We start from the raw sequence: 25,561 nt of genomic DNA on the forward strand, positions 1-25,561 counted from the left end.
GGACAGTTACTGTAACATTATTCTTATTCTATTCCTCATCTTAATCATTTGTAGTTCTCTAAAAAACTTTTGGAAAGTTCATGACATTCTGGGCTTTATATATAATTTAAAAAAAAGAATTAGCTAATCTTCCATTAACGTCCTGATAACCAAGAGAAAATTCCGTATTGAGATCACAGGATTGCTGAACCCATCAAATCTTCATTTGAAAGTTCTCTGGTTTGTCCATCTGGAATTTGCCCTGACTGAATGCACTACCCTTAAATTCTCTAGTAGAACTTTTCTTCTAACTAAGCCTCACACTGTAGGACTTCAGACGAGTTCCTGACATTTTACCCGGGTAAGAGGTAGAACTTAAGCTGTGAATTCAGAAAAACATCTGTTCATTTGCTTTCTGTGGCCTAATTAGTCAGCTGTTGTATACTTCAAACTCTTCTTGTTGTTAATTAAATGTTTAGAGTAAGGGGGAATCCTAAGTGTAGTATTATTTGATTTATTTTCAGGTAAAATGCATTTTGGCCTCCAAATTAATTACCAGCAATAAAACTATGCAAAATTCACTCTCTTCCATATTTCTGTAGCACTCATTATTCTTCTACCTTATCATTTACCACAGCATATTAAAATTACCCCTTTATTTGCTTGTCTCATCTGCTAGATTCTAAGCTTCTTGAGGATAGGTCCCATGTCTTAGTCATATCAATACTGGTAGCAACTGGTCCCTACCAGCCTGTTTGAGATTATGAATGTTGTTAAGAAAAACTGTGCAGTGTGATATCATAAGAATAGATGCTGGAACCAAAGTATCTAAGGTTGAATCCTGGCACTGGCACTGTGGGAGCTCAGGTAAGTTACTTAACTGTGCCTCAGTTTCCTCCTCTGTAGAATAGGGACAATAATAATATATACCTTGTATGATTGTTGTAAGAATGAAATGAAGGCATACAAAATGCTTATAACAGTGTGGCTATTTATTATATACAATAAATATGATTTTTAGTACTTAATAAATGTTAGCTTTCATTAAACTGGAAAATCGGGTGGACTTTTCATGGCTACAAGCTAATTTCAAAGCAGGCTGAGTCATCTTTAGACCAGTCATTCTGTTTAAAAATGGCAAATGTATGCCTGTCTAACACTATTCACCTTTCTGGTAGACTTACCTCAGTCCCCCAGGAAGCCACCAGTGCATTGGTGTTCACACAAGGCATAACATTGTTTGCTACTCTTGTTCTCATTCTAGCTCTCACACCCAATTTCAAGCAAACCTAGACTAGGATGAGACGAGGAGACAGCTAGGATTAGGTATGTAATGGAAGGTCAAAGAGGATCAGAGGTAGTTAGCCCAGGACTCAAGCCTCAAGCTAACTTGAGTTACTTGGAGATTTCAGACAGGGCTGCCATTTGAGTCTTCCTCAACCTGCTGACCACTGGGCAGAGCCTCACCTTGTGGAACTGTGGAGGGTATATTCGGGCCGCCCCATGGTTCAACAGGAGCTGGTAGCAGATCTCAGGCTGGGCAGCAGGGCGCACAGAGGTGACCTTCAGCACGTACTGGATAGCAGCACAGCCGTTGATATCCATGAGATTGGCTTCAGCGCCAGCTTCCAGCATCATGTGCATGAGCACGTGGTCACAGTTCCAGGCTGCCTTGTGGAGGGGAGATTTAAAGTCGTCATCCCGGGCATTGACTTCGGCTTTGTAGTCAAGCAGCATGCGGCAGACGAGGTGGTGATCCGTGCTGTACTCCTGCTCCTTAAAGCGGAGGGCCCAGTAGGCGGCGATGGCCAGGGGGGTCTCCATGTGGGCATTCACGCTGTCCACTACGGCCCCGTGTTCCACGTAGAAGGCCACCAGCTCCGAAAGGCCGAAGTGGGCAGCCGTGTGCAAGGGCGTCTCCTCATCTTGGTTGTTAGTCTTCATGTTCACATTCGCTCCTATAAAGGGAAATTGACGAAGACAATTATTTAACCATGTTTTATCACTATTCCTAAGGTTCATTAAACAAGACTTTTCTCACTGCTTCTCTTTTAACTTCCGACTACCATATATTATCCCCAACCCTCAACCCCTTTGCCCCCAGGCTCCCTTCCTGGGCCTCGTGGAAGCCATTCCCCTGAAGCAACAGTGCCATCTCCTGGACAACCAGCAAAGGTACCCAGGGGAGGAGAAGGAAGGATTTGTGCCAGAATGCTGGCGCCTTGCTGAATTTCATTTCTTACTCCCAGGTGAATTTGGAAATACCAAGAGATTTCTACAACTAAATCTTTTTAATCAATATAACAATGATATTTGCTAATATCATTAAAAGCAAATGTTATGTCACAACATTTGACTCTTTAAAAAACCAACTGTTTTGAATATTCTACAAAATAATACTTTTCTTCTCTTTCATAGCAGATGAACCTAAAAGTTTGATGCAAGTAAACTTTAGTAGTATGGAAATTTCCCATCCCTTTGACTGAAATTGCAGTATTAGGGCTGCCCAAGTCTGTGAGGCTTTCTTGGAACACAGCACCACCACAACCACATATGCTTGTGCATGCACACACACACATACACATACACACACACACACGACTTTAGTCACCAAACTAGCCTAAAGGTTATATTTTTCATCAAAAGGGGCAGAAGCTGGTATAGTAGAAATATTCATTGAAAGAGAGAAAATGATTCAGAGACTGCAAAATGTTTGATTTATTGTTGACAAAGGATGTTAGAAATAGGAATTTTTTGTACTTGGAAAGCTCCTTAGAATTACTCAATCCAACCCACTTATTTAACAGACTAGAAAAATTAAGTGAATTTTGTTTTTCTAATTCGAAATGTTAAGTGTGAGAGTGGTCAACTCAAGAAGCTGAAATTTTCTTTCTCTGCCTAATTTAATGAGGTGAACAAAATGACCCTTAGGGGGCCAACTCTAATATCAACGCTACTGGAATTTTTTATAGCTACTTCAAGTATAAGTCTGTAGAGACTTACTATTATTGTTATTATTATGCTAGTAACTAGTATTTATTAAGCACTTAGCCATGTGCAACATTCTGGGCTAAATGCTTTTCATATACTGCCTCATCGAATCTTCCAAAGAATCCTTTGCAGTAGGTGCAGTTTTTATCCCAGTTTTACAGATGAAGAAATTTGTACTCAGAGAGGTTAATAATTGGCCAAAAGTACAACCAGCTAGTTGTTGTCACAGGTGCAACTAGCTGGGGCCGGTGTCACAGGTGGTAATTTACCAAGACAGTTGTAGGTAAAGGAAGGCAGATTTATTAGACAAAGTATGAAAATACATTGCAAGGTTGCAACTGGCAGCACAGCAGAGAAGGGGCTGTGTAGAGGCAGGGTACAACTGGAGTGAAGTTTTATAGGGTTGTGCTGGAGGGAGCTGCTGTGCTGAAGGAGGTCATTGTGCCCACAGCACAAGGTCATTGTGCCAGGAAGAAGTCATTGCTTGTGACTTCCCATTTCTCAGAACAATTGTTCATTGTTCTTCCCCACCTGGGTCTCTCTCCCACTGGGGACCCCTTCCTCATTTGTTGAACCGAGGTTTGAAAACAGCCTGGCTTTGAAATTCCTTATCGCTGTTCTGTTCCACCTCATATTACTTTTCTGAAGGAAAATTTTTCTGTAGTTTACTCTCTTTTACTATATGAAAATCGGAAAGTAGTAGAAAGATAACATTGTATTTTGTTAGCTTTAAAAAAAATCCGTTCACCATGTATTGTTCCTTTATGCCCTTATTTATGGCATCTCCTGATCATAGGGAACATATTTGAGAAAGCCAAAACTCCTACAAGCATGCTCAACATCCTATACAAACTCAGTCCCCAAGGAAGGTACCCAAGAGTAAATTGCTCTGTAAACTCTAAGACTGTATTTCTAACTTGTAGAAGGCAGAATTGTAACCAAAGATGGTCTTTCGCGAAGCCATCTGTGTTTATCAGTATTCTGCCTAGAGAAGTTCTGGGTCAGGTCTTGTTTCAGGTCAGCTCGTCTTTGCTCTGGAGTGAAATGGAATGAATGAGAATGTCTTCCCAGAAGCCATGTGCAGGGTCACTTCAGATGCTGGAGAATTTCCAGTAAGGAAGAGAATCAAAGGTCAGGATGAAATTCTTACAGGCCAACTTGGAACAAACCACATCCTTTATTTTTTAATGTACTTGGACGTTTACGATTGATCTTTTTTTTAGCCTCTCCGAGTAGTGGGATACAGGCCCGCCACCAGCCCGGCCAATTTTTTTGTTTTTTAGTAGAGAGGGTTTCACCGTGGTCTCGATCTCTTCGGCCTCCCAAAGTACTGGGATTACAAGCGTGAGCCACCGCGCCCGGCCTACGATTGATCTTTGACCTGTTGGTGCAACTAGATATGCTACCTGGTTTCCTTTTCTGAATAGGAGTTCCTTATTTTTATACTTGAATTGTGTGGCCAGTGTAACTTTTCCAGGAAATATATAAAGTACAATTATTTGGCTACTTTTTTATTTTAGATTTTGTGATTTATTCAATAAATTAGAGACCAGAAACATTAACTCCTGGAAACTTTGAAATACATTTTTAATGTGAAAATACAGTGTATTAGTTTCCAAGAGCTGCCCTAACAAAATACCACACACTGGGTAGCTTAAAACAACCAAAATTTATTCTCCCACACCTCTGGGGACTGGAAGTCCAAAATTAAAGTGTCTAGGGTTGGTTTCTTCCAAAGACTTTGGAGGAGAATCTGCCTCAGAACTCTCTCCTACCTTCTGGTGATGGCTGGCAGTCCTTGGCTTGTAGACCTATCTCTCCAGTCTCTGCCTTCACCTTCACATGGCATTCTCTCTGTGTCTCTGTGTTGTAGGAAAATCGGGGTTCTTGTCACATGACCAAGGTAATTTAGGCACGCAGACACTTTGAAGGGTGAGGGGTTACAGAATTTATTCGGCAAAAAGGAAAAAGACTGTCAGCAAAGTGAGACGGGTTCCTGTTAACAGGCCCCCATCTCACAGACTCAATCCCAGGTTACCACCCAGGAAAAGGAGAGGCCAGGCTGCTGCCCACTGCAAACAGCACGAACTTCCATAGCTCCATCCCATTCTCCCAGTGCGCAGGCTGGTTAGAGGGTCTCTGGGGACCCCATTATACTTGGCGGTCTCATTTGTGTCTCCACATGGTCGTCATCTTATAAGAACACCGGTCATACTGCAATAGGGAACAACCTTACTCTGGTATGATTTTAACATAACTTAAGTAATTACATCTGCAGCAACCTTATTTCCAAATAAATTCACGTGCTGAAGTATTGGAGATTGGAACTTGAACGTATCTTTGTGTGTGTGTGTTTTGGGGGGTGGCGCACAATTCAACCCATAACAGGTAACATACATTACATAGTATATAAAATATATATGTACAGTTTTTTAAATTATTGTAAAGCCATCACCATCTAATCACATAATTGGTCAAGAAATTAGACAGTCTTAGCCCCAGAAAATCCTTCTATTTTCCAATTTTTGAAATTTGAATAAATGGAATCATAAACACAAATTCTTTTGACTTGTTTCTTTCACTCAACATTGTATTGGTGAAAATAATCTGTCTTGTGCTGTTTAGTTCTCATTTGTTCATTTCATTATGTCTGTCTTTTAGCACGAGTAATCCACAATTTATCCATTCAACTGGGGATGGGCATTGCCCGTGTCAGGCTATCCCAAGCACCGATGCCATGGGCATTTTTGCACATTCTTGTACGCTGGTGCTCACACGCAGGGGTTTCTCTGGGCTCTACATCTATGAGTGGAATCGCTGGGTCACTGGTATGCATACCTTCAACTTCATTAAGTACTGTCAAATAGCAGTCGTACCAGCTTACACTCCGATAAGCCATGGGTGAGGGTTTCCCATTGTACTACATCCTTATCAGCATTGGTATTTTCTGTCTATTTAATTTTAGCCAATTTGTTGGTTGCAGAGTGATATCTCATTGCATTTGAATGGTTTCCCTAATTACCAATGAAGTTAGACACGTTAATATTTTTACTGACCAACAGTGCTTTTATATTACTCTTATAAGCATTTCCATGTTATTATATAGTCATTTTAAACATAATTTAAAATAACTACATACTCCTTAGGGTAAGTTTACCCTACTGTGCTGATTTTTTCCAAAATTTTGACCTTAAAATTAATGCTACAATTAATAATTTTATATGTAAATTTTAGGATTATCTCCTTGGAATAAATTCCCCCAAAATATAATTATTAAGCTGAAACATTTGAACTATGTTAAGAGTCTTTATTAATAACTACTAAAAGTTATATTTTTATCTCTCTCTGTGATGCATAAGACTACTTACTTCACTAACCAGTATATTATACATTTAAAGAGAAATTCTTGCAAAAGAAAGTCTTATTTTTTAAAATCCAAATTCATTTGATTATTAGAGTTTAGACACTTTCTCTGTAATTATTAACTAATGGTATTTCTTTTTTAGTTAATTGTCCAAATTTAGTTCATTGTCTCTTTATTAGGTGAAATCGTTCTGCTTTGTTTGCACTTTTATGAGCTCTTCATCAAGATATAAGCTTATGCTATCATAATTGCTATAAACATTGTAACCAGTTTGATGTTTCCTAAACACAGTGATGTTAACTTTCGATTGTCAAGTTTTCCCTTGCCTTTTCCTTTGTACCAGAATGTCCTACTCCTTTCAGAAGTTGCATAACAATCTCGATTACTTATAATCTAGTTTTTATAAATGTTTAAAAAATGTTTAAAATTCGACTCGTCTGGCTTTTATTTTGGTGTACACATCCATTTAGGAAGAACTGACATTCTTACAGTGTGGAGTCCTTCCATGCAGACATACAATCTGTTTCTCTAAAAAGTTTTCTTTACATTTCTATAAACTATCCTCTATAAAATTTGTAGCAGTTTTCATTCTAAGTGGGCAGAGTACATTGTTTCTGGGGTAAAGTGACTTTTAATGGGAGAAGTTCCTTCTTGAACCTTTTAATTTATGCAAGAGGGTCTCCAGAACTAGTCTGGAATTATAGTAAATAAGACAGATAAAAAATTAAATTTTCTCTGCATGATAAAGAAGGAATTTTCAGATTTCATCTGTGGGCAAAAGAAACACTGGTTTGTGTGCACTGAGAATGGGATAAACAGGACAGATAGGATAAGAATTTCAGCAGAGAAGATGGAGACCCCTTCCTGTCCTGACGGTCTTGATTTCTTGAAGAGCCTTTGTGTGGAAAGAGACTGGTACTAAATGGGAGGACCAACTCACATAAGTGCTTCCCAACCCTTCCAGACACTTCCTATACTGCAGTGTAAGCCATAGAGAGTATCATCTACACATAATCTTTTAAAAATAAATAGAACTCCCTGGCTAACATGTAGAGGCAAATTTATGATTGTTACAAATAATATAAATAAACTACAGTGATGTAGTGTGAAATTCAATATGTTAATATTTAGGAAAGATTATCCTAAATGATATAATGAAATATGATTTGCTTGAACCCATGTGTAGAATCTGAACAGCTACATATTCGAACTGATAGAGGTGTTTTATATGGTAATTCAAATACCACGAGCATCATTGCCATCATGAATGGTATTCCAAAATAAAAAAAATTATTAGTAAAGTTCTAATAAACCAAAGTTCAGCCTCACCTTGATTTATACCACAGCTGCATTTAAATGCAGCTATAGTTATTTAAAATGCTATAGTTATTTAAAAACTCAAAATTATTTTGTGTTTATATATAAAAGAACTCTGTTGTGTTACTGCATCTAAATGTCTATTATTACATCAGCGCCAAATCTAAGACTTTAATGAATTATGAAATAGTCAAACATAGAGAAAATTCCAGAAAATATTGACACCTGTATACCATACCCATATTTGACTGAATTTAATTATTGCCATATTTGCTTTAGTTTTCTTCTGTCCTATGAGTTTTACAGAAAACTCTAGCCCTTTTCTTTCTTCTTCCTCCCATGTTTTTTTCCACCACAGAGATAACTACTATTCTAAAATTGATGCTTGTCATTGCTTGGTAAATTTTTGTTCTTTTTACTATTTATATGTGTATCCATTTAAAAATATACTATTATTTTGTGTTTTAAAAGCCATATACATTGTATCTCACTTTTGCAACCTATTTTTATCCATCACAACATGTCTTTGAATAGAGAACTTTTTTTTTTAATTTCAACTGCTGAACAGAATTATCTTGTATGAATCACAGTTTAGCTATTCCTTTACGAAGGATGGTAAAGTTGTTTTAGCTTTTTCCCAAAAGTAAATTTCTTTCAAATTGTGCAGTAGTTACTTGAGAGGAAGAAATAGAATTACTGGGAAGTAATGTATGAACATTTTCAACCGTATTAAATTATATTCATCAGTGTATATATCAATGTATATGTCCATCAGTAGAGTTTAAAGGTTCAAAATCATTTCCAACATTTGATACTCTCAAACTTCTTAGTGTTTGCCAATTAAATGGTATTTTGATTTAATTTGCATTCTCCTGATTACCAGTAAAGTGTATTCTCATATGTTTACAGGCCACAGAATCTCACTTGTAAGAATTTTCTCTTCACAGCTTCTGCCCATTTTTCACTGGGTTGTGCTTTTCTTGTTTATTTTTCATAATAAAGGTCATATTCAAAAAGGAAACATTTCTTTATGTATTGAAAACATAATCAGAATATATAAAGATCTACTATGAAGGAACTGATAAAATTTTTATTGAAGGCAAAAGACTCAATAAATGGAAAGTTTTACTATGTTCATAAATAGACTCATTATTGTAAAGATGGCAATTATTTCAGAATTAATCTATAAATTCAATGCAATTCAAACATTTTTCCCCACAAAATTTGCAGAGTAAAGAGCAAAAATAACAAATCAATTTTGGAAAAGTGAAGTAAAAAGAATGAAAAAGAAAAATTTTTTTAAATTAGAAAAGAATAAGATGGAAAGAAAAGACAGTGAATAAGGGGTACTTACCCCACCGAATATCAAAGCAAACTATTTAAAATAATGTGGTGTTGATGCATAAACAGAAAACTGGACCAATGAAATAGAATGTAAAGCCTAGAAACAGACCTACCTACAGAAAGCATCTGTAATGACAGGTGTGGCCATGGATAAACAATGGACTATTAATAGAGGTATTGGAACCAAAGACTAGCAATGTTGTGAAAGCACAGATTTCATCTCTAGTGTGTGTGGATGGGAATGGGGGGTGGGGTGTGGGAGTGTGTGTTTAATTTCAGATAAATTAAAAGCAAATGAAAAGCTAAATAATAAGCTTCTAAGATAAAGGTGTAGAAGTAGGGATTGGAAAAGAACGGGCAATACTCTGTATTCAGTCACTATGGTTCCAGAATACCCTTTCAACTTATTTACTTTTGATGGGCACGTTTTTAGCCAAGGCTTCTATTAGATCTGAAACAACAGAGCATTGTTTTTTATTTCTTCCACCAGTTGAGCTTGTTTGTGTACTTTCCAATAAACCTGAGTTTGTAGACAGGATGTTAATTGTTTTCACTTTGTTCAGTCTCTTAGTTGGCTGGAAGAGTTGGAGAGATCAGCTGAACAGCTGTTAATGGTATACTTTGTTTCTGCTCCCTTTGTCCGTAACTTCCTTAAAGATTCTGCAGTGCAGTACCCACCACCGTGTCAGAGACACATGTGCCCCTGTTGGGGGGACACTTTCAAAATTCAGAATTCAAATTATTCCTTGACTCAGGGATATAGCATATCATTGAATATAATGCCCCAGCACTGAAATTTAATATTTTATTAAAGGTTTTTCTGGACTTAGATGTTTTCATTAATTTTACCAAACTGAACCTACCCATTTCATCTCCAAACAAAGGCATGTTTTTTGATGAAGATTTTTTTTCTTCTACTGTTTTGAAACATTGCCCATATTCAAAAAGAAAACATCTCTTTATGTATTGAAAACTATAAAATCATTTTTGCTTAAAATATTCACGACCCACCAATTATCAAGTAAGTTAAAGTCAATGAAAAAAAATCCCCTCTTAAAATTTTTAACTCCAGTCCTCAAATGCATGACTTAAAACATAATAAATCACTAATGGCTGCCTTTTTAACATCACCTTAAAAAAATTACACTTTTCTTAGAAAAGGTATTAAGACAGGTCAGAAAGACCATGGAGAAAATATTATCATGGTTTGTTAGTAAGGATTTGAGAAGGAATTTTGTTCCATTTACTATAACTTCAGGTAGAAGTTCAGAATCCTCATTAGTTGTTTATTTTATCTGAGATGTTTGATCCTTGTTGGTTTACACTTGCTCTCATCACCTTGACCTGCACCTGCCTCAGTACAAAACCCTTCTGGGCTGGTATAGGCTTCTGTGCACATAAAGAACAGCACATTTGTCATGCATTCTTTTATGAAAATATTAATTGTGTCTGCTATTTTTTGAGCACTCGCCAAGAGTTTCACGTATGTTGTCTCGCTTACTTTTCACAGCACGAATTATTTAGAAACATCTATTATTCAAAGGTTAGATCCCTTTTATTCTTTTCAGGGCTTTTCATTTTCTGCGTGTTCTGGAATTACTTCTCAAGTCTGCTTCTTTGTCAAGGATGCAATTTTGTACAGTGTCGAGTATGTTATGAACTGTCACCAAAGCATATTTTCAGTTGGCTGCTTTTTTCTAGTTTCAATTTTGCCCTTTCGGTCTACATTCTATGGCAAATATATTCTCTTGTGTCTTCGATAGTCTTGTCTCAAATGAAATCTTAAATGAAATACCATTTCCTTTAAGTTCTCATTTATCTAATACTCACATTCTCTAGAGTCTGGGGTTCAGAACTACCTTCTTCCAGAGCAACAAGAACCATTAATTCCTCACCTGTGCACCTCATTCTTTAAGATTTATGTCGTCCAGTGAAATTACTCTTTATTTCTTCTTATCTATAATCTTACTAACTCCCAGTGACTCTCCCATTTTCCCTGAAGGCACAGGTATCTGGCTCAAGTCTCCCTTTTATCTCTGTCCTGACGTCACCCTGCGAAACCTTTGTGGATGGCCCATCCAACACACTTGCACTCACAATTCTAAACCTTCTGGGGCAAATTGTATGGCAATGATAAAAAAATCTCATTGGTCGTTCCTGCAGTGAATGACCTGTTAAAGATTTGTTCATCATCTTGTTGGACTCAGTCTGAGTTAGTGGTTCCAGTTGCCCAGTTTCATCTCCATCTTACCCTCATCTAGGTATCTAGGTCATTCAACTCTTTCTTGAGTGCCAATATAGTCTAATTTTTTCCCTTAGGTTAGGATTTAATCAGAATAAACTTAATTATGCTGTTGTAAAGACACTCATATTTCAGTGGCTTAGAGCAACAGAAGGTTATTTCTCACTGTCACATAGTGCGCTGCAGTTCCAAGGGGCAACTCAGAATCAAGGCCCTCCGTTTAATTTCTCAGGGCTCCAAGCTGCCTCGGTCTCATGGCTTCGCCATCTCTCTCTGAGGCTTGCCCCACTATTACAATACCATGGGGAGAAGAGGACTTTAAAAATCCCTCATGGACTTTTCATTGTCTAAGCCTGGAAGCCACTCTCATTTCTTTTGTTCATATGTCATTATCTAGAAGAGACATATGCCTGCTGAACTTCAAGTGGACTAGAAAGTGTGGTCTTCCATGAGCCTGGAGTGGAAGAGAACTAGATATTGGTGAAAACTAGTTATTTCTACCATTGCTGAATTGAGTTTCTGTGGGTTTTGGTAAAACAAACAGAAAATGCTGACTAATTCAGCATCTTTACCTTCTCTATCCTTTTAGGGGAAGTAGGGTCTCTCTTCCAATTTAAGACCAACACCTTCCTCTTTGCAATTGATCATACACCCAGCAGTAGAACGTTGCTCCACAAGTAATTTATCTCTATTATTTACCCAACATCTCCATTCCCATGGACTCTTTGCCCTCATATTCTCAGCATACTTAAGCTTTTGCAACTCTTTTCTCCCTTTCAGCTAACCTCCAATTTCTTTCTATTGCTTTTTGTTTGAACTTCTTGAAAAGGTGGCCTCTGTTTTCTGCATCCACTGTCTCACCACCCATACACTCCTGAGTCCATCAAACCTTGCCTCTGTCCCCACACTCCACTGGAACTGCTCAGATGAAGATCACTAGTGGCCTGTAATTGATTATCTACATTTTTCAACCTTCCAGTTAATGGTATTGATGACTCATTTCTTGAAATTCTTTGTTTTTTGTTTTTGTTTTTGTTTTTTTTCAGTTTCCTTGGGTGTGCTTTCTTCTCCCTCTCTGAAAACAAAGTCTGTGATGATTTTTCTGTGATTTCCTTTCTTCCCACTCCCTAAATTTTTGCTTCACTTTGGGCGTCATCATTTGCTCCTTGCACTTCCTATTTACTTCCTTGAGCAATCAAAACTACTATTTTCTCTTTATCTGTGAACAGACAGGTCCCCAAATTCTATCATCATATATATATATATATATATATATACACATAATAAAAGACTCGTGTCTAGCGTACATAAAGAACTATTAAAACTAGACCTGGCATGGTGGCTCACATCTGTAGTCCCGGCATTTGGGGAGTCTGAGGCAGGAGGATTGCCTGAGCCCAGGAATTTGAGGTTACAGTGAGCTATGATGGCTCCACTGCACCTCAGCCTGGGCAACAGAATGAGAACCTGTCTCCAACAATAACAACAACAAAAATAGAACTATTACGACTCAATAGAAAAAGCCAAATAACCCAATTTAAAAATGGATAAAGTATATAAACAGACATTTCTACAAGAATAAACCACGCAAATGATCATTAACACAGGGATAGGAAACACTTTCATTCTGGACATGGAAAGCTTGAGAGGATAACTAAACATCCAGTGGAGACAGATTATATATAGTTGGATAGATGAGTCTGGAGTTCAGAGCAGAGGCTCAAGCTAGAGATACCAAGCTGAAAGTGAACACCATTTGATGACATTTGAAGTCACAGAAGCAGATGGGATCACACAGGTTTGAGTTCAGATGGAGAAAAGGGCCTCTTAGGCTGAGCCCTAGGACATGCAAATATTTAAACACAGAAAAGAGTCACAGATCCTGCAAATACGACTGAACAAAGACCAGCGAAGGAATAGGAAAACAGCTCGGCTTTATAAATGCTTATTAAACCAAACTTTTTGACACTTGGTCTGCTCTCATAACAAGTTTCTTCTTCTTTAACAGCTACTTGTATTTTTTAAGCTATATTGAAAACAGGAAGCAAATATCACAAACTATTTCCCCTGTCTCCTGAAGCAAATCTTTTTCATATCAAAGCTTATCTGCCAACTCCACAGAATATTGCTTCTCATCCTTTGGGAGACACATTTTTTTCATTGAACCCATGTTTATTTATCATTTTGTTTATTTTTAATTTACTCAACCTTAAAGAAAAGATATCTTTCTAGACATGCTATTGGAGAATAACCAAGATGCAGACACTGAGCTCAGTCACCCTGTATTTATTTTATTTTTTATCTTTTTAATTCCAAAAAACCATTGATTAAAATTTTGCAAAGTAACCATTGATAAGACTGAATAACTCAGACTTTGGAATATGTACCATTACTGTATTATTTTGCACTAATCTGTTGGGCTCATGAAATCAGACCATATATTATGGTCAGAAAGTTGTTTTCATTGAAGGAAATTAATGCTGCTATTATCATTCAACTGAAAAAGAGGTTAACCCTGAGGAAGATTGATTTTTTTTAGAGGGTACAAGTTTGGATAAAGTGATAAGGACTTCTTCCTCCACTCAGGGACAAAATTCTGTCTGTTCTGGACTCAAAGGCAAGAGGAGGCCTGGACCAGCCCTAGGGGTAGAGGTGAATGGCCCTGGCTCATGGAGGCAGGACTGGAGTGAAACAGGGAGATGACATGGCATGAAGGAGAGTGGTACCAATGGGGCATTGGGTTATCAGAAGCCAATTGTATGAGAAGGAATTCGTCAAGCAACAGTGAGCCTACTTTTTTGAGTGGCAGCAACAGCAGCAAAAGCAAGGGTGATGATGCCCATCTCTGGAGCAGCCAGCATCTTTGATAATAAGTAAGGAGTCCTTTAGTCCAGGGGGAATACCAGGGTTTATTCTACAACCAGTGCCTTACAGAAAGAGCAACTGCAGCTGAGCACAGTGGCTCATGCCTGTAGTCCCAGCACTTTGGGAGGCCAAGGTTCGGGGGGATCACAAGGTCAAGAGATTGAGACCATTCTGGCCAACATGGGGAAACCCCGTCTCTACGCAAAACACAAAAATTAGTTGGGCTTGGTGGCACGTGCCTATAATCCCAGCTACTCAGGAGGCTGAGGCAGGAGAATCACTTGAACACAGGATGCAGAGGTTGCAGTGAGCAGAGATCGCACCACTGCACTACAACCTGGCGACAGAATGAGACTGTGTCTGAAAAGAAAAAAAAAGAGAAGAGAAGAAAGAAAGAAAGAAGAAAGAAAGAAAAGAAAGAAAGAAAGAAAGAAAAGAAAGAAAGAAAGAGAAAGAAAGAAAGAAAAGAAAGAAGAAAGAAAGAAGAAAGAAAAAGAAAGAAAGAAAGAAAGAAAGAAAGAAAGAAAGGAAGAGAGAGAAAGAAAAAGAAAGAAAGAAAGAAAAACAATTGCTTGGACAGAGGTTGTCTCTGCTGGGAATTCATATGAGGAAGGAGTACCTTGAAGAAGCAAGATTCCCTGCTAACAAGTATGTGGAGGACCACAGTTGTTAAACACAGGGGTACCTAGGTGTGATACTGTCTGTGTCACCAGCTAGGAAACTAGAGCTATGGCTACATAAAGATTTAGAACAGCCCCTTAGGTGAATTGAAGAGGGAAGTTTTTTCTCCAGCTCCATTTGTGCCTTTATCTCAGTCCATCACCTCCTTCGGTCTCATAGAGGCCAAGTCCCCTTCACTCTTTGGATGGAATTAAGCAAAAGCCTTCACAATTTTTGTCTGTTTCTTGCAGAAAGGCCATTTCAGAATTATCTTCCTCTGCGTAGTTAGAGTGAGGCTCCCTCTGTGCTGGGCCAGAATATTTTCATGGACTCCAGGTTGCGCTTCTTTGTACCATCTTCTTCACTGAGAAAGGGTAAGACAGGTAGTGACTAATCATCTGAGAGTATCTTTTCGAATACCTGACAGGTTGCATGCCTGTCAGAATGATGAATTTAAAGGGAAGGAGAATCTGTGTACCCTGAAGCGAGACACTGAGCATGTCAGTCAGCCTCTTCCTCTAACTCTTGGAGGGGTTGTCTGTCCATTTTGTTTAAGAGGGACATCCAAATTCATTCCCTTTTATGATGTAATTAATAGAAATTTCACCATTCTTTGGTTTATAGTTTGTTCACATATTTAGTTTACATAGCTATTGCTAAAGGGCTTTGGTAAGTTTTTCTGTATTTTTATAGATGATTTAATAGTAGGCAGGGAATGGTGTATTAGAGGTGTATATGGTCTGTGCTTATCTGGAAGGATTGTACGCGGCAAAGTTACAGTGTCAGTGAGACAGAAATTCAAGTAATCAACAAGGAAGCCCAGACTGAGTAGAGAAAAAAATGATGTTAAGAGAGGATGAGAGACCTGTATACAAAAAGGGGCAAGGAACTGGAGTCATGAAGATATTAAAGAATTGGTGCAGTGTAACTGAGACAGAATGATGGAAAGATAAAAAGAGAAAATACTGGAGGGCCATAAAGGGCCAAGGATGAGATCATGTGAGTGCATAGCTGACCTGGAGTGAAATGAAGATCGTTAGAATTGTGGAGGTCCAGGAGTTGTGAGGGTGATTTTGGACTGGTAATTTATGCCAGCATCGAAATCCTTCGTGGATGATGGCAGAATTAGATAAATGGGCCAGAATTGAGAGACAGATGACCAAGTCCTCAAAAGGAAATCACTTACATTATAGCAGATAGTAATGCCTAGGATGCCTAGGATGGGAAGGTGAGAGTCCTAGCTTCTTATTGCTGCTGTCACAAGTTACCACAAACCGGGCAGCTGAAAACAATACAAATTGATTATTTACAGTTATGCAGGTCAGAAGTCTGATACAAGTCTCAGTGGATGTAATGGTTAATTTTATGTATCAACTTGGCTGGGCCATGCTGCTTAGCTATTTGGTCAAACAATATTCTGGATGTTTTTGTGATGTTTTTCGGGATGAGATTCACGTGTAAATCAGCAAACTTTGAGTTAAAAACAGATTGTTCTCTTTAATGTGGGTGGGCTTCATCCATTCCGTTGAAAGTCTTAATAGAATGAAGACTGACCTCCCACAAGCAAGGAAGAACTCTGGCAACAGACTGTATCTATTCCCTAGGTCTCCAGCCTACTGGCCTTCCCTCCAGATTTCAGACTTGCACCTCCACATTGCATGAGCCAATTCCTTAAAATAAATCATTCCTTCTCTCCGAACACACACACACACACACACACACACACACACACACACACACACATTCTATTGGCTCGATTTCTAACAAAGACCCTGACAGTGGGCTAAGATTGAAGTCAACCAGAATATATAGAAGAGTCCATTTCCTTACCTTTTCCAGCTTGTAGAGGCTTCCCACATTTCGTGACCATGGCCTCCTTCCTCCATCTTCAAAGCTAACAATGGTGGGTAGAATCTCTTATACATCCTATCTCTCTGACCTTCCTTCTATAGCCACATTTCCTCTAACTATAGCCAAAAAAGGTCCTCTGATTTTAAAGAGACAGGACCAACATGGATAATCCAAGATAATCTTCTCATCTCAAAGTTCTTAATTTAATCACATCTGCAAAGTGCTTTTTTTTTGCCATATCAAGTAACATGTAATCACAGGCCCCAGGGATGAGGACTTAGACATCTTTGGAGGGTCATTTTTCTGCCTAACACAGTGATAGAATCTGCCCTCAGAAGAGAAGCTGGAAAGAAGACTGATGTACATAGGGCTAAATGGAGTTCTTGCTGCACCAAATGTGAGTTCCTCTTCTAGCTATAGGCCCTAATTTCATTCTTCTAAGCCAGCATTACCCAAAGTCTGCTCTGTGGCATATTAGTATTGCAAGATGGATTAAAAATAAAAGCTCTGTGGTTAAATAAATGTGTAGCTTTTATGTGCCTTTGTATCTTTACAATTCACATTAGCATATGAAAGATTCTGAGAAGTTTATGATGAGGAAGTCTGTCCAGTTTAACATGGGTTTTCCAGGACTTATTTTTCCAAGGAATTCTCTTTTTGAAACACCTATTAACAGCTCCAGCATCATTGCTTAATACAGTGGACTTTGGGAAATGCATTTCTAGACAACACAGAGATACTTTCACAGGTCCAGGAATGGGGGAAAAGAGCCTTACATAATCCATAAAGCCTTGCTGGAGTTCCCTAGAATCAACTTGAATTATCCACAGCCCCATTTAGTAGGTGAGGGCTAAGATTCAAAGAAGTTAAATTTTGCCCTCATGAATGGAATAGTCAAGGTCTGAACCCAGTCCGTCTTACTCCAGAACCTTCACTTTCAAGCACTGTACTTGAGTTCCTCTTTTCATATCAAGCCATGTTCGAGCCTCCTGGCCAGCCCTTGGTTGAACACCACCCCTGGTCTAATAGGCTACAGCATGGGAGGATCAAGTGTTATAGAAGATAGCAACCTGTGCTTCCCCTTCATCAGGGGCTGGGAGCAAGGCAGTTATAGAAGAAGCTGAGGGAGCGGCAGGTTTGCTGACTGACATATAGAGTCTACAGTGGAGATGAGATTCGCAGAATAAGGCAAAAGCAGCAAAGTCCCTCAAGGCAGTCCCAAGACTAATTTACATTACCGGCAGGACTCTAAGTAGCAAAGGGAAGGCAGCACCACCTAGTGGACAAAACGACAGCTCTGCATTGAGGTCACTGCAGTCAAAACCTGGTTTCACTATTAAGCAATGTCTCAAGTTCAGTGTTTTAATCTGCAAATTAGGATAACAGTCTTAACCTCATAGGATAGTTGTGAGGATTAGTGAAAGCATAGACAAAGTGCCAAGCATGCAAAATAAATGCTATATCTAGCTGTTGTTATTATTTTATTATTTTATTTTTTTGAGATGGAGTTTTGCTCTTGTTGCCCAAGCTGGAGTGCAATGGCACAATCTCGGCTCACCGCAACCTCGGCCTCCCAGGTTCAAGTGATTCTCCTGCCTCAGCCTCCCAAGTAGCTGTGATTACAGAGTTATTATTAAGTCCAAGCCGATCTTTCTTCACGGCTCTTCCTCCTGCCCCAACCCAGGTTAATTCAACTATGCTTGCAAGAAGTTCACGTACTTCCTACTCTTACCACCCAGGTCTTTGGCTGGTGTGGCCCTCTTAATTTAAGAGTGTTGCTGAGGGCTGCCAGAATTCTGAGGCCGCAAGAAAACAAAGCAAAGGGGGCTGGAGTGATTTGCTTTCAGCGGACTCCCTAACTGGGCCTTCCCTGCAGCATTCACTTCTTGGTGGCTGTCGGTAGGGGCTGGCTGCCAACAAAATGTTTTGTCTTGGAAAAGAGAGGGGTCCACCGTTATTCTGTCCCCATTAGCTTTCTAATTAGTAAAAACTTCAAGCAGCTGGCATGTGCTTGATTCCTAGCATCCAATTGTGAGCTTTAATCATTTCCCCTGTTTGTATGTTTTCTTGGTTAGCTTAATGGAAAAACCTTCTAAAATTGTTTGTATTATCTTCCATAAGTTATTACTTACAGAGATGACATTTCTGTTTGTAAGTCTGATATCTTTTGCTAAATGGGTATTTTAAATGTTCAGAGGATAATAAGATCCAGGCTCCCCTAAGTAAGAAACAAATTAAAGTGCTGATAGAAGATAAATAAAGAAGTACAGGCCTAAGGAAATGTCATCCTTCAATTTCCAGTTTCAGATACTTCCAGTTATAAAACAGAGATAACACATCCAGACTGAAAACTCAGAACAGAAGACACATATGGTTTTTCATTGTAGAATTTAAAGAGATTGGGTCAGAGAAGGAAACCTATAATGCTAACAGGTGGGAAAGAAGGCTGTGATTACTACTTTTCCTCTGAAGATGCGCTTGGGAATCCCCTGGCTGCAGTAAGCAACCCAAACTTGAGAAAATTGACCTAAAATTGTCGTATAGGTGAGACCAAAACAATTAGTGTTTGGAGAAAAATAGAAAAATGCTAACATCTAAGTTTAGTGACAGGGATATTTAACATATGCCTAGTTATTTCTATTATTTTAAACCTTGCTATATTACATTGTTGGAGGTAGAAATTAGAAATTGATCAAAGTGTTGCTTTTAATTAAAGAGTTTAATTTTAAGGAAAATGAATTAATGGATTTTCAATATATCTTTTTCAATCACTTATCTACACCCTTGTTGGGGCAAATCCAGAAACCAAAATAAAGGCATGATACTTAAAAGGAAAGAATCAGTTTCTGTGTTGAGAGTGTGCTTTGCAACTCCAATTCTTCATGTTAGGAAACGACAGAATGGGGATAAACAATTGCCTTGATGGGACTCATTTCGGAAGAAACATCGACAGTTTTTCATGTCTTTTAATTAAACACACTTCTAATATACCCAGCTGCCTTCTCATTTTTTTTTAAGAAAAGCCTTTAAAAAAATCTTAGGATAGTTAATTTTTTAAGCTAATAGGATTCTGATATAGCATTTAAGCTTCTCTTTTAGATATTAAGTGTCACCTTAGCACAGTCTTTTCTCCTAATTTTTTAATTAGCCAAATGTCCCAGAAGGATAAGCATTATTCAATTTCCAGCAAGACACAGTGGGATCTGCTTGAATCTGACAATTTGATCTGCTTGAATCTGACAAGCTTTGTGAACTGAGGCCTGATTCAACTTATCTGAGTCTCTGATTCCTCATTTTTTAAATAAGGAGAATAATGTGCAACCTCACATGGTTGTTGCAAGGATTAAATGAAACATTTTATTTTCAAGTACCTGACATAGCCACATCATAGATGCTTAATATATATTATTTTCCTTTCAGTTTTCCCCTTCATATGCATATATACCGGCAGCATCAATTTCCTTTATATGTAGCGCCGATGCTGTTAACTTTATTAAGCTAGATTTTTCCATTAAGCATTTATCCTTATTCATTAGCTAGGAGGACTGACGCACAAAGATATTAAATTATTTACTCAAGTTTAATGAATGAAATTGAAAACCCTTTTCCTCTGCTTAACATGAATGTGCCCTTTTCAGTATGCAGAGCTTTGTTGCATTTATTCAGAAGCTATTGCTAAGTGCTTAGTTTGGAACAGAGGATTAATGAGCCCGGAGACATGGCATTGGTCACCATGGCAACCAAACTAGCTTTGCTGTGTTCCAAGCTCAAACAACGGACGTGGGATGCTTAACTCTGGCCTGTGGTATATAGCTGGGTGTTCTTTTTCATATATCTGACTCCCCATTGCTCCTTCCAATTACTCCCTAATTCTCGTGGAAAGATAAATAAAAAGAACACCCCTACTTCTTTAGGGCTTTGCTTTTTCAGCTATACCACCTAATCTCCTTCCCAAATATAATTATCTTCCCATCTGTTTCTTAAGATTTTGCACCTAACTCACATTACTCCTCTCCTCAAAAATTCCTGACATTATTCTGGGGGTCTTTAATACCGCATGAATGACCCACCCGATCTCCTGGTCTCCCCGTTTCTGAATCTCATTCACTTCAGTGACTTTCTCCTACTCTGACTTGATGACTCCAACCCACAGTCATACCTGGACTAAGTCATTATCTGAAATTTATCTGTCTCCAGAAATCACTGATTCACATATCCAATTCTCTGCCCACAATCTTCTACCTTTGCATCTTGCTTGTTCAGTGTCCACTATAACCATTCTTGGACTCCATCAGATCCCTCTCTGGGTTCTCTTTGTCCATTAAATGTTCCTTTCTTCTCTCCTTCTCTATCCAGCTTAGTTCCATATTTTATCATTTTAATAACTCTTTTGCTGGAACTTTAAATTCCCTTCATCTCTTCACAGCATCTATCTGGGGCCATTATGAATTACCCTAACCCTGCGTGAGCCCAATTATCTGCTGTCTCAGTGCCTGCACCCAAGCAGCTGAGTGCTGTGTGGCAAAAACCACCTGTGCCACCTGTGCAAGACTAGTACCATCATAAAGTCAAACATCAAAACTCAATTGGACCCTCCAGACTGCTCGGAAACCCAATGTTTCTCTGTTTGACTTACTTTCCCCTTCTCTATAATTCCCTATAATAATTATTCTCTATAATTATAGAAAATATATTCCCACTAACAATTATTTCAAACCTCTTTTTTCCTCAAATCTTTTATACTTCTTCTCTTTTCACTCTCAACTCTCTTCACTTCTTACTTTACATAAAAAATGCCCTTCAAAGGAAAGCTTCCTTAACGCCTTCCCACCACACACATCAACTCTCATTCTCTCCTTCTCTGCCTCTGGCTATGATAGAACAGAGGTTCTCCTCTCCAAAGTCAATCCTTTTACCTGCTCTGGATCTCATTTCCCAAACTCCTCAGAATCCTCACCCCAAAAATTATCCCTCCTCTCTTCTTTGTCTTCAATCTCTGCCCTACTGGTGGATCTTTCCATCAGTTTTTTAAATGCTCAGGTTTCTATCATCTAAAATAAAAAAAAAAAAATGTTCAGGCCCATTTTCCTCTTCATCTACCTTCTCATCTCCTCTTCAAAAATACTCCTTAAAAGGCTTGTTCACACTTTCAGACACCCTCCTTTTTAGTTCTCAATCCCCCCCGCTCTGAATTCTGCATCCATTGCTCAACTGATTGGTATAATCTTCAGTTCCGTCCATGGCACTAAATCCAATAGCAGCTGTTTAACTCTCAACTTACTGGATCTCTCCGTAGTATTTAACACTTCTGACTTCTCCCTCCTTCCTGATATACTCTCTTCATAAGGGAAAGAAGCCACGTGTACAACTGAGCATGATTTTACTGGTAAGGATCATGAAATTGCTCTGGTTCAACCGCACTCTTTTCCCTAGTGCTAGAACTTGTTGTCAACTGAACAATCAATAAATTTTTAACAATCAACACCCAATATGTACTATGCACTGGGCTCTGCCAAGCAAAACAGTCTCTGCTCTCCTGAAACTTATGGTTTAGTGAGGGAGGCAGATAATAATCAAAGAATTCAACAAATAAAATGTAAGTGCCACAAAGGAAAGCTACAATGTGCTATGAGAATACAGAACATAGCATAGGGACCTAATTGAGTTTAAAGGAATTAAGGAAGACTGATCCTCAGAAGTGAAGTCTGAACTAAGTCCTTGCACAGGAGTAGAAGTTTGCTCAGGAAAGAAGAGGAGCAGAGCATTCTAGACAGCAGGTATGCTATATTTGCATCCCCAGCCTTTTCCCCTAACTTAGCACCTGGAAAAATGACATTTAGGTCTTGACTCTCTAGAAAAAAAGGCAGTTAGATTTTTCTTCGGAGAATCTGACCAATCTCAAGAAAAAAAATTTCATAAGAGACTATGTCAGAGATTCCTCAGATGAAAGGTCCAGCCAGATACCCTACAGAAAAAAACAAACAAACAAACAAACAAACAAAAACCTCTATGTAGATAATTAGATTCCGAATCAGCTTTTAGTTACTCGGATCTTAAATATAGGCAGACAGCCAAGGAATATAAGACATCTAAGTAAAACCTCTAATATAGTTGACAGAGACAATAAAAACAGAGAAAAACAACCTAGAAAAGATCTCCCAGAAAGTAGAGAATAAAAAAACGTAAAATAGGAGAGACGAGACAATACAAGAAAATTAGAGAAACAGTCCAGGGAGGTTCGATATCCAAATAAGAGTAATTCAAGAAAGAGAGCATATAGAAAGCAGAAGAAAAGAACTCATGCAGGAAATAATTCAGGAACATTTTTCGGAACTGATAGACAAACATTTTGGAATTGAATGGACTCAGTACAAAGGATGAAGATAAACCGACCAAGGCAGTTCATCGTGAAATTTTAGAACATCAAAGACCAAGAAAAAAAGAATCTAAATTCCCCAAATAGGAAGATAATAATTCACACAAAAAAATGAAGATGTAAATGGCTTTCAATTTTCCAGCTGCAGTACTGGAAACTAGAAAGCAATGGGGCAGTGCCTTCACCATGCTAAAAGAAAATGTTTATGAATCTAGAATTCTACTCTAAGTCGGGGGTAGAATCCATGCACTGGGGTGCATGTATAGTCTCATGCAACCTTTCTCAAAAATGTACCAGAAGACATATCTAACCCAAACAGGCAACACACCAAGATTTAGGAAGACTTGTGGGCCAGAAAACAGGGGAGAGGAAAAGGGTGTCCCTGGGATGGTGGGGAATGGGGATCCCAGGATGACAGTGGTTCACCAGATGCACATCAACCTGAACCTAGTTGGAGCAGGTCTGAAGACTCCAGAAGGAACTTTTTCAAGAAAATAACATTGATAAAATACCCACTGAGTTTAAATATTTCAGAAAAGATTAAAACTATTGTCTGACCAGGCGCCTCACACCTATAATTCCAGCACTTTGTAGGCCTAGGCAGGAGGATCACTTGAGGCCAGGAGTTGGAGACTAGCCTCATCAAAATGGCAAGACCCTGTCTCTACTAAAAATAATTTTTTAAAAATTAGCCAGGCATGGCCCACGCGCCTGTAGTCTCAGCTACTTGGGAGGCTGAGGTGGGAGGATTGCTTGAGCCTGGGAAGTCAAACCTGCAGTGAGCGATGGTCATGCCACTGCATTCTAGCTTGGGTGACAGAGTGAAACCCTGTCTCTAAAAATAAATAAAATAAAAAAATAAATAAAATAAAATAAAATAAAATAAAATAAAATAAAAATATTGGCAAAAGCTTTGAGGTTAAATAGCAATGAGTATGTAGAAAATTAAGCAAAAGAATGAAATAAGACAGTTTTCTACAGAGACAACAAACATTGCACAAAAAAAGAAGCTATCATAGTTGACCATGAGCCTCATAGTTATAATATAACTCCATCATAAGGGACAGGGAATGAATAAGTACTTGGGGGGAGAGACATGGATAGAGGAAAAGGAGCCAGATCCTCATTTTCCATTAGAATAAATCAATAGATTCTCATAAAGCTGCTTCTATTGCTACTTATTCTTTTCCACTTTTATGGATAAATAAATGATATTTACTTAGTAATTTGGAGCTAAATATCAAACTAATCAGCTCAAGGAAGTAAAAGTGGTTGCCTCTGAAGAAGGAATAATCTAGTACCACATTTTTCATAATAAACCTTGAATATGGTATCTTCTTAATGTCTTTTAAATAATTTTCATATTTCTTCCACCTCTTTTGCTAAATATATTTTCTAGGCCCCTTAAATTTCTTGTGATATTATAAATATATCTTTTCTTACATTACAATTTCTAGCTGCTTATTTCTGGTATACAGAAATGCAATTAATTTTTGTATATTGATCTTAAATGCACTACCTCTGCTGAACTCAGTTACTAGTTGTAACCATTTAATTGTAGATTTTCTTGGATTTTCTATGTAGACAAACATCCTGTTTTAAGTAATGGCCATTTTGCTTCCTTCTTTTCAATCATCATACATTATTTATTTTTCTCTTCTCTTTGTGCCAGTTAGGACCTCCAGGACAGGGCTAAAGAGACTGTGATGAGAGCAGAAAAGTTGTTTCATTCGTGATTCTAAAGAGATGCTTCTATAATTTCACCACTAAATGGACTATCAACTTGAAAGCATTGCTTAAGGTTGTGTTTCCTGAAGTGTGGTATGATTTTTCGTGGAACATTCTTTATGGGACTGGAGTAATTGCTGACTGACTGAGTGTGAGATAGGGACTGCAAACTCATTTCAAGTTCACTCACTCAGAGCAGAATGATTGGAGGCAAGGCTTCTGGAAAAAGCAGTGACCAGAAGACACGGCCTTTTAGAGTCATTTTCTGCCATCTGAGAACAGAGGGTCTCTGAGCAGATGGAGGTCAAGAATTTAATTGCCTTTTATTTACTGTTACTGTTACCCTCAATGTATGTCAAGGGATTTTGGGTTACAATTTTTACAGTAATATCAAGTTTCCTTTAAAATTGAATTGAATAAGTAATATCAATTTGATGAGAACATTAAATTCATATTGTACAGGTGGTACTCACAATACAGCAGATGTGGCAAAAATCCTCACAGTAGTTTGCAAATGACTAACATGGTCAGATTTATGCTATTACAATGTGTAACACAGAAGCTGAAAAGATGGAACGCGGTGAGGTGGTAAGAGCAGCGTCTGTCCAGCAGGCATATCTATTTCGGATTAAAATGAAGGCCAGTGACATCTTGCCTTACCATGTTCCACTTCATTGACCAGGGAATTTCCTAACATGTGGGTGACTCGTGTCACTGTCACATAAAGTAGCAGGGAACAGTCTTTTAAAAGGCATGGTCCCCTTTACATTGCCCCCATGTTACATTCTGCTAAGGAACATTTGAATTTTTATGGCTTTCCTGCAGTAACAAATTTTCCTCCTAC

At 38.3% G+C, this 25,561-nt stretch overlaps 1 protein-coding gene across 1 annotated transcript in view; it reads right to left on the reverse strand.

Annotated features, from left to right (window-relative positions):
* ASB4 (ankyrin repeat and SOCS box containing 4) overlaps positions 1-25,561 on the reverse strand; it is a 50,745-nt gene that overhangs the window by 8,130 nt on the left and 17,054 nt on the right. Inside the window, exon 3 of the mRNA XM_032753465.2 lies at positions 1,447-1,937. Within this exon, the coding sequence (XP_032609356.1) occupies positions 1,447-1,937 (491 nt within the window). The remainder of the gene's footprint in view (positions 1-1,446; positions 1,938-25,561) is intronic.

The sequence above is a fragment of the Hylobates moloch genome, unplaced genomic scaffold (assembly GCF_009828535.3).
Source record: "Hylobates moloch isolate HMO894 unplaced genomic scaffold, HMol_V3 SCAFFOLD_1, whole genome shotgun sequence".
NCBI lineage: Eukaryota > Metazoa > Chordata > Mammalia > Primates > Hylobatidae > Hylobates > Hylobates moloch.